Source organism: Leptonotus elevatus, chromosome 1 (assembly GCF_054856555.1).
Source record: "Leptonotus elevatus isolate MCC_2025b chromosome 1, RoL_Lele_1.0, whole genome shotgun sequence".
Classification (NCBI taxonomy): Eukaryota; Metazoa; Chordata; class Actinopteri; order Syngnathiformes; family Syngnathidae; genus Leptonotus; species Leptonotus elevatus.
This window is the reverse complement of record NC_141239.1, coordinates 10,575,443-10,585,674: the sequence shown is the minus strand read 5'-3', so window position 1 is coordinate 10,585,674 and position 10,232 is coordinate 10,575,443. Positions and strand designations below refer to the sequence as shown.

General features: G+C 39.9%; 1 protein-coding gene across 2 annotated transcripts; it reads left to right on the top strand.

The window, feature by feature from the left end:
* The first annotated feature begins 1,661 nt into the window (after positions 1-1,661).
* tox4a (TOX high mobility group box family member 4 a) lies at positions 1,662-9,636 on the top strand. 2 transcript variants are annotated; one of them, XM_086081931.1, is made up of 9 exons: positions 1,662-2,112; positions 2,213-2,278; positions 2,771-3,067; positions 4,508-4,753; positions 4,933-5,232; positions 6,515-6,595; positions 6,677-7,390; positions 8,254-8,396; positions 8,475-9,636. In XM_086081931.1, exons 1-9 carry the CDS (start codon positions 2,008-2,010, stop codon positions 8,530-8,532), a joined length of 2,010 nt encoding a protein of 669 aa, XP_085938057.1. In that variant the 5' UTR covers positions 1,662-2,007; the 3' UTR covers positions 8,533-9,636. The 2 variants fall into 2 exon arrangements, with proteins under 2 accessions (XP_085938057.1, XP_085938050.1); XM_086081924.1 differs by having other exon boundaries at positions 2,768-3,067.
* Positions 9,637-10,232: the final 596 nt, after the last annotated feature.

Sequence of the window (10,232 nt, the reverse complement as noted above, 5' to 3'; positions counted from 1 at the left end):
ACTAGTATAATTACACTGTGTACACTAGCAAAAAAAAAAAAAGGATATTGGGGCTTCCGGGTAAAATTTCCACATCGACCTGAAACACACCTTTTTATATGACGTTAATTTTATCTCTGACTTTTGAATATTTTAGTACTTTTTGAAGCAAAATTCAAAACAGGCTTGATTCATAAAAATGTCCATGAATGTCCACTTTTATGCCTTTCTGTGACTCTTCCAGTCTTTATCTCTGCCACTTACTGATGCCACTCTAAACTCAGTCGTCACATCCCTCAGAGAACATCCTGTTGGGAACCTTGCAATGGTGATTTATTGTTGAGTAGGCAACTGAATCTTTGGGAACCGCAGTCCTGCGTGTTTTAGATGTCTCCCTCCTCCAACACAGGTGAGGATTGTTAGGTTTCTCCAGAGCTTGCTGATAAGCTGATTATTTGAATTCCCGTGTTGGAGGGAGACATCTAGAACGCAGCGCTCTAGGATCAGGATCTCTGTACTTTGTTGCACAATTCCATCAGGCCTTCTGATTCTTTTTGCTTATGAGTGCTTTGCGTCTTGTGTGGGGTGTATATTTCTTCGACCGGAGTTTTCTTCGACCAGTGGATTGTGATACCTTCATCACTGCCCTGTGGTTCAATTCGTTTTTTTGTTTTTTTTTCTCCCCACAGCTCTCAAGTTTCTGTCATCAACTGCTGTTGATAGGTCGATCTGTTCAATGTCTGTTGCTCACTACATTAGTAGTTTCTTTTTCAGGACATTCCAAATATTTGTGTTGGCTACGCCCAATGTTTGTGCAGTAGCTCTGATCCTCTTCCCTCAAATTTGAAATGGTTTGTTTTTCTCCCATAGACATCTATCTGGTTTGTATGTTTGCTTAAAACAGCAAATGCAGTTTTCACAGGCAAAGCCCAAAGGCAGAAACAAGTGCTATTTTATGTTTAAGCAATAATCTAAAAAGGTACCTGAGAAACTAGAAATACTCACAGCCTCATGTTCATATCGTTGCTCAGTGCTCACTTGAAAAAAATGTGGGTGGGTTCAAAACAAAAAGTCCTCGTAATCCTGAGTTGTTTAAAGGGAGACATGACCCAATGAGCCATTTTCAGCAGTAAAAAGGTCATGTTGTCCAAAATTAATTTGAGTAACTTATTTTTCATGTACAATTAAAACCTTTTAAAAACTATTTTTTTTGCACTTGCTGTAAACTGAAGATGACATCACCTGTGCTGAGGAAATAGGTAACTACCAATTACAGCTCACCTGTTTTCTGGGTTTGGTCAGCAAACTGAGCCATGATTGGTCATCATTACCTGTTTCCGGAGCATATGGAGCATTATGTCATCTTCAATCGACAGCAAGTGGTAAAATTTGTTTTTTAAAGGATTATACATGAAAAATAATGAAGTTATCACAATAATTATAGACAAAATTGTATCTTCTTACTGTTGAAAATTAATCAAGTATCCCTAACACATCTAGATGGAAATTACATGAAATAAAATGGAAATATCTATACTATAAATACAAATACATTTGTCCCACACATCAGTTAACGATAACACAGCCCACGCTGCCTGCCGAAGGGTTTAAGAAGGCAAAACGCACGCGATCTATGTTGGGTTAACGAGGCCTTCGTCGAATCGGTCTATTTTCCGACGGTCCCTGAACTAACCATTGTCCGCTAACGTAACACACGCCAGATGAATGGCTTTTCCGTTTGGCCAGAGCTTTTTTTCCTCTTTTTTTTAAATCACGAGAAGCATTTTTGATTTCAACACAATATCTCTGCGACATCGAATGATCGTTATGGCTGGCTGATTTCACCCTATAATCACATTAACGTTCCCAGGTCTTATGAATAGCACAAGGTTATGTTAGTGGGCTAGTTAGCCAACTAGCTAGCTACTGCTACTAGCATTGTCGTTATTGTTGAGTGATCCATGAATGAAATAATCTGATCCAGTCATCTATTTTTAAAGTATAGAGTAAGAATATTTTTGCTTCAAAATGGACCTTAATTTTTATTCTGGACTTTCTGACGGTTGTGCTCAAAATGTTGATTCTGAGTTTTTGGACAGTCAAGCATATGGTGGATACACTGAAGGAAATAAGGTAACCCAAACACATTTGTTCCCCTAATACAAGTCTGGGGGGGGGGAAGTGAACTTAAATAAATCATGTCAGTATGTCAATTTGTCATCATGCGTTTCAGTTTTCAGAGGGCAGCGATAGTTATCTTACCATAGGTGGCGGTGCTCATCACTTTTTGTCTCCTGAGGTAAGCGAATCAAAGTAACATTGATGTGTTTTAAACATTCCACATTTGGACGATATAAAATAACATGATGCTATGGAAAGCCGTTTGCGCATTTATTCAGTATCTCTAATATAATGAATGTTTGTTACCTATTACAGACTGAGACCAGTAGACTACAAATAACTAAATTCTTGAGTATTCAGTCACCGATACCAGTAGTACTTATGATTTAAAAAAAGAAGAAAAAGTGACAAATAATTTGAAAAGAAGACAATATAGCATTTCCCTTAAAATGGCATGAAATTAATAGTAATTTTCTATTCTTCTAAATCTTAGTTTTTGATTGCCAAAAGTGGGAGCAGTAGTGGAGAAAACATTATAACCACCAGTTCTCGTTGCTAGTAAAGACCTTAAGCTTGATATCAAGGATATCAATTAAGCACTCAAACGGCTTTCCGTAATGTGTGCAATTTCTGACCACCGAACTAACTGTTTTGCTCTCACAAACAGCAGACTTTTCACACCCCCAACCTCGGAGATGAAGTTTTTGAGATCCCCCCCATCTCACTCGACCCAGACACGTCCCTAAGTATTGCTGAAGCAGTGTCCCACTTCGAGTTGACAGATGGGTCAGATGGCACCGTGGGACCTTCGGGTTCTCATAACCTGGTTAGCAACCTGGTGGTGGAAGCTAATGATCCGTCTTTTGCATCCCCCTTTGTGAACACCGGCTCCCAAGGCCTGGAGCATCTCAACATGGGGGCCATGGCTCAGGCGAATGGAGGAGCCCTTCTCAGCTCCTCATCTTTGGTATGCATTTCACCGCATAAAATTGCTTTAGTACCCATTTCCTCACATGGCTAGCGGCGGACCATGTGTTTGGTACCTCGGCTTTCGATGGCGGCTTAATCAACTGAGTCCACCTGGTAGTATCACCACTGTCACGTTGCAGTTCGGAATTAATATTACTCTAATAAGATGACAAAAACAAAAATAATGTAATTTATTTTTAAAACATCATACACACCAGAAATGCTGATTATAAAATGCATTCATGCTTTGATGTATTTGAAATCTGGTCAGCAATACTTATTCTGAAGGCCCTGGGCAGACTAGATTGACATGGCAGCAACATGGAGGCTGAACTCTTATTTGACAAAAAAATCAAAAATCTAATATTCACATACACTACTTGAAGCAGTGGAGCCAACAGAAATGCTACAAATTTAAGGGAATAGGCCTGGTTGAAATGTAAGTAATTAAATTCCATGGAAGCAAGCCGATCCTATCTGATTTTGGGTGGAAGGTGGGGTATACTGTGATCTAGTTAACATCCAAGTTTAACCTAAGAAACATTTTTGGAATTTGTCAAGATGTCAAAGTAGTGTGTGGGGTTTCTCTTGGCACGCCAGATTCCTCCAGCATTACAAAAACATGCATGTTCCGAATCAAAATCATGTTTATTTGCCAACTATCTTAAATACACGCAACAAATTTGTTAACTCAGCATTCTTTATAGACATCGCCACATACAAAGTGCTTTACATGGATTAAAACTCAGTCATGCATTAAAGACAGTTACAAACAAAAAAACACAACATCAAATAATTAATAAATAGGTAAATAAATAGTTAATAAATGGGTTCATAAATAAAACTAACACAAGTAGGTAAGTGAATAAATAAATAAATGAAATAAGTGTCAATAAATTAACTCATTCACTGCCATTGATGGCTATAGACATAGAAAATTCCTTTAAACTATTTCTATTAGTTTACCCATTTTTTCTACATTTGTTAACAAGAGTATGTTAAGGAAAAAAAATATTGTACATTTAGAACAGATAAAAAAATGTGTGATTAATCGTGAGTTAACTATTGAAGTCATGCAATTGATTACAACTAAATATTTTAATTGCCTGACGCAATAAAAAAAAAGATTAAAAAAATTTGGGGCGTCAGGCAATTAAAAATTTCAATCGTAATTAATCGCGGTCTATTAAAAAAAATCGAGGTTTTCATACTCTTGTTAACAAAAGTGGAAACAAATGTTAAACTAATGAAAATAGTTCAAATGAATTTTTGACGTTTATAGGCGTCAATGGCAGTGAATGAGTTGATGACAATAGTTTCTTATTTTATTATTGATTGTTGCTCCTATTATTAGAGGCCATTTTGAGGCAATGTTGTACATTAAACTGAATGCTTTGAATCCTTCAAAACTGCTTTGCCTAACTCTGCTCTTTCCTAGGATCTGGGCAACAGCAGCGGCTCCCATTTTGGCAGCTCGTCCCCAATGACCATTGACGTTCAACTCGCCGACATCGCTCATGGCCTTTTAGGAAGCGGCCAGCTGTCTACCATTAACCAGACAGAGCTGGCGCTGGGTCTAGGAGGAGAATGCATAGGACCTCCTGCGGGGGCCTCCGAACCGCCGCTGTTGGCGACACCTTCTCCGGCTGGCTCCTTACAAGATGAGGACATGGATGACTTCAAGGTGAACTTTTTATTTTTATTTTAAACTTGAGTTTGCTTACTTAGATGTGTGAATTTTAAATGTACGTTTATGGGCTACCCAGATATTTGTATTCTGCGCCTCTTGTTATACCACCTCGATGTAACATGCTTTCTCACCGGCCCTGCAACAAATCACACTCTAATGTGTCTTTCTCACAGAGGAGTGTGCTGGTCGACTCCCCCATGCCTCTGTCCTCCTCATCCTCAGTCCTCTCCCATCCAGCTGTCCAGTCCTCCGTCTCTCTGGTAACAGCCAAAAAGGCTGCGGGAGCTCCAGTTGCCAAGATAGGCCGGCCGAAGAAAGACCCCAATGAGCCGCAAAAGCCGGTGTCTGCGTATGCACTGTTTTTTCGGGACACCCAGGCTGCCATCAAGGGCCAGAATCCAAACGCTACTTTTGGAGAGGTGTCAAAGATTGTGGCTTCCATGTGGGACAGTCTGGCCGAGGAGCAGAAACAGGTATGCACATGCTTACATATTTTGTCTGTTTTTCCAAGTTAAGGGAATACGGGTTTGTTACCAGAAATTCTAATTGCTCATTTGACTTATTTAGAGTGTTGCCACAGTTACTTTACTGATGACTTAATTTTAAAAGTAACTAAGTTAGATTATAAGTTACTTGGTTACATCCAGAAGCTGCCGAAAACCCTGCTTAACATAAAAAACAAACAAACAATTGTGTAAAAAAATTAAAAATTTATTTAATTTAGTAAATCTTCCTTTAATTAAAAGATAAAAGAACCACAATGTTTTTTGACTGAACTTTTCTTAATTTCACCTGACATAATCAGGCTACTTGTTTTTCCAATAAAAAATGTAATTGTCTTTCTAGACTTTACTTAAAGGAAGGGAAGTCAACATTAAACATCTCTTGACAATATGTTAAATGTGACGTCACTAGTCTAAATATGACATTCTGATTAATATTACGTTTGTGGAATATGAGTTAAGTAGCAAAATCCAGCTGTTTTTATCCATCTCAGAGGGCGGCCATTTTGTCACTTGCTGTCGACTGAAAATGACATCACTTTTGCTCAGGGCTCAGGCAATGACCAATCACAGCTCACCTGTTTTCTGAAGCTGAGCTGTGATTGGTTGTTGCCTGAGACTTTGAGCATCTGTGATGTCATTTTTACTCAACAGCAAATGATAAAATGGCTGCCTTCTGATATTGATAAAAACTGCTGGAATTTGCTGCTTAACTCGTATTTCCACAAACCAAATATTAATCAGAATGCTATATTAGTCTAGTTGGGCTGCATAGAACATAATATTGTCAAGATTATTATTAGTATTTTTTTTGGTGTGGGGGCTAAATTACAGTGTAGCAATCAATGTGTGTTTTTTTTTTGATGTAATGTTTTTTTTTTAGCTAGATAACACTTTGTCAACAGCACAGTGTGTGCAACAAACTGTAATATTTTCGTCTTCAGTTGACGTAACAAAAAAAGTAACTATATTTCCAGCTTAAGTTCAAATCTTTCTCCTCCCTAATAGTTGCATATAATTATATGGTTTTTTTCTTTTCTTTTTTTAATTATATGGTATTGACGCATGAGTTGGCAACAAGCTGAAGACGTCAAATGTGCAAAACTTTAAAATACCTTTCTTACATGTTGCATAATATGCAGCTTTTTGTTGAGTGAATTTAGTGATTAGAAGTACAAAACAAACCAATTGCACTACTGGAGGTCAATTGTAGGAATGTATTTAACTCACTTGCTCCTTGTTTTTGTTTTAGGTGTATAAAAAAAAGACGGATGCTGCCAAAAAGGAGTACTTAAAAGCTCTGGCAGCTTATCGAGCCAGTCAACTGTCACAGGTAAGATCGTGTCCATTCAGCGACCGTTGAATTGATTGAAAAATGATTTTCTTTGTTTTTCCATCTCCCCTCACACCTCAGCCCGCCTGTGACAAGGTGGAGACTGCACCTTCGCCACAGCCACCTGATGTCATCCAAGCTCCCGCAGCCGCCCCCCCTGTTAGTCACCAGGTCGTCCGTCCAGCAAATACCGTGGAAGAGAACACCATCACCAACATTTGCGCCTCCAACATCATTCTGGATATCCCGGAAAGGGCAACTCGTTCCCGCACGGGCGCAGCCAAAACGGCGGTGGCCCCAGCGCCCGCCGCAGCCGCACCGCCCCAGACCATCACCAAGATCCTAATCCCCAAGCACATGCTTCAGGCAGGGGGGCAGTTTGTCACCCTGCTGCCTGGTGGCATCCACACTTTGCAGCCCACCCTGGTGGTGTCCAGCGCCCCTCGCCAGCCGCCACCCCTGCAGCAAATGCAAAACGCGCCCCCGCCGCCACCACTCCAACAGATGGCGCCAGCGCCACCGCGCTTACTCCAGGCCAAGCCCCGAGAGGGAGGAAGTGCGGCGGGACTCCCTGTGTCCATCACAGCTGCCCCTCCGCCTCCGCTTCAGATCAAAATAGTTCCCGCCACTCTGCAGAGAAAAGACACACAGCCAATCGTCATCCCCGCCACGGCTACGGTGGCGTCGACGGTGTCCGGAGCCACGCTTGTGGCGGCAGTGCAGCTGATGAATTCTGCCGAGTCGGCAGGTCAGCATGATGAGGAGGTCATCTCAGAGATGCTGCCTTCAGAAGAGGTACATGCTCCTTTTGCCGTCCACTGTCCAGTCGATTGCTTTGAATGAGATGTTAACTCATTCACTGCCAGCTATTTTCACTGAAGCAACCCCCTTTGCTCCCGGCTGTTTTACTGGATTTGGACTGATTTTGCAAGGCCCACGGAATATTGTGTTCTAACTTCTAAAGCTATAAAAACATGGAACCTACCAAAAGAAAGATTAGAGTCTCGTCTTTCATCAGGATATTTCCATCTGTTTCCGTTTTGCATCAGAATATAGCTAAGTTTGATCATTATTCACAAATCGGTTTAAAACGGTGGGGAAAAGCCTTTTTGCAAATTGGCCCTGGTTGAGCTCTTATACTATGCTGCCACCTGCTGGCCGTTTTTGTAATAACTACCATTTCTTTAAGCGTTCTCTTCAGTTCAGAGGCCATATCAAAGCCTTCTGTATGCTGTAGCACAGGGTTCACCAATTCCGGTCCTCGAGGTCTGGAGGTTTAAGATGTTTCCGCCGATACTAAAGATCAGGATCATTATCAGGTATGCTAATGAGCTGATTATATGAATCAGGTGTGCTAGTAGGCAGAAACATCTAAAACCTGCAGGACTCCGGACGTTGAAGACTGGAATTGGTGAACCCTGCTCTAGCATAAAAAAACGTATAAATATGTTTTTGGGACAATGGTAATATTTAAAATAGAGCGTTTTTATACGTTTTTGGGAACAAATGATTTAATGATGTACATTGAAGTGAACTAAAACGTTTGAGATGCACATTTAAAAGTAGAGAGGTCAAATTAAGGTCACACTTGGGTTGATTCAGAAATGTTGCCCCAAAAATTTGTCATACTTAACAATGCTTTTCCTTTTCATATTTAGGATGAGATGGAGGTGAACGAGTCATGTGATGATGCAGCTGTGCCGTGCGTGTGCGTGAGATCTGGCTGCACAAACCCAGCAATCGAGAGTGAAGATTGGGACAAAGAATATTGCAGTAACGAGTGTGTGGCCTCTCACTGCAGGTGAACAACAAAACATTAGTACAGTTGCCGGCATATTATACGTACAACATAAAATTTAAATGTTTGTCCCCCCCGCAGTGATATTTTCAAGGCATGGTGCTCCTTCAGGAACCAGACCATGGGAACGGTGAAATAAACACACCGACTGGAGATTATCCACTATCATTGTACTGCAACTTGGACATTGTTACTCAAACTAAATAGAAATATAGCTTGCAGTCAGGCACCAGGATTTTTTTTAAGCATCCAGTGTTGTTCAATACTTTTTTTTTTTTTTACTATTTTTGTTATCAGTTGTTAGAGTTGACTAAAGAGTTACATGTGGTCTAGGGGTTCACTGACTCGTCTGACTTTGATAGAGGCAGTGCGCATTTGTGGTTCTCACTCAGTGCCAATGTGAGTGTGAAAGTTTGACTTTCTCTATATTTGCCATGTGGTTGACTGGCAGTCAGTCTCAAGGCATCGTTGGCATTTCCCCCCCCAAGTCAGCTGCAGTAAGTGGTGTAGAAAAAGGATGCAGGGAGTTTACTGAAGGGATTTGGGCTGAAAATGCCTTACTTTGAATAATGACGTTTCACTGTGCACTTACTACAGTCAGACATTTGATGCCCATTATTGATAACTCTACATTTTTACAATAAATTAGCATGTTGCACAATATAAATACTGTACATATAGAAAGCATCTTTTGAAAGAGGATATTTCATTTAAAAGGAGCTTGGCCCAGCCAGTAGTGTCAGTTTTGACTTGTACAGCAACATGGAAGAGAGATGTAACAAATTGTCAAAAAGTTTTGCCGACAAGTTATTTTCACGCTATTTCAACTGAAGAAAGAAACCTGAAAATATAGAATATTGTATTATTTTGTTGGAGTATATTAGAAGGCAACTTCCAGAAATACTCACTTTGCAGAAAACAAACAACTTTACTGCATGAAAGAGCTTCAAATTGGAGGTTAGATTGTTGCACATGTCTACTGGTGCCCTGGGAGTCTTTGGTGCAGCTGCAGACACAGAAACAAATATTATCCTTTCCCAGAGAAAAACAGTGAGAGAAGCAAGAGGATCTAACCTTGATGAGAAAACTACTGGCACTTGAAATAATGATAAGAAGGTCAGAGGTTGATAAAATGGCTACGCAGAGATTTTCTAATATTTTGACCAAAAATGTGAGAAACACAAAAAAAAAAGCACAAAAATAGAAGATGAGCCCTTTGTTTCAACTGGCAGCAGAGGAACACCTTTATGTACTGTGTTTCTCATTCGATGTGTAATTTTTCTCTCTAAATACTTCTGTACATGTTGGTCGCATGAATAAAAGATGTTCATGAAAAATGATTGCTTCCTTGACCTCTTTCCAGATCTGCTTACTTCACTGACAAATGCTAGGCTCAACTAAATTTGTTTAGCCCCTCCTGTGTGGTTTTTCTGGTTACCATTTCCTCCCCCATTCCAAGCGTGACGGGTTAATTGGTTAACTCTAAATTGTTTTTAAGTGCAAGGTTATTATAGTAAATGAAAATTAACAAATGAAAAGAAATGTTTATAAAACTAATTATAGCGAACATGTGCTTTGTTTTCATCCATGTCAATTATACATTGCACACTGAAATTCACTTTTTTGTGTCTTCGGTAATCAAAATTGAAACAAAAAAAGGTTTGAAATATTTGACTTTGTGTGTTGAACTTGCAAATTTCACATTTTGCAAGAAATTATTGAAATGGGCTAGCACGAAAATAAGAAAAGAACGCTCTGGATGAGGGAATTTTACAACGGCGCATACGATTGTGTTTCCTCTGGAACCTCAACACTGTCCAATAAGATCAGCGATTTGAA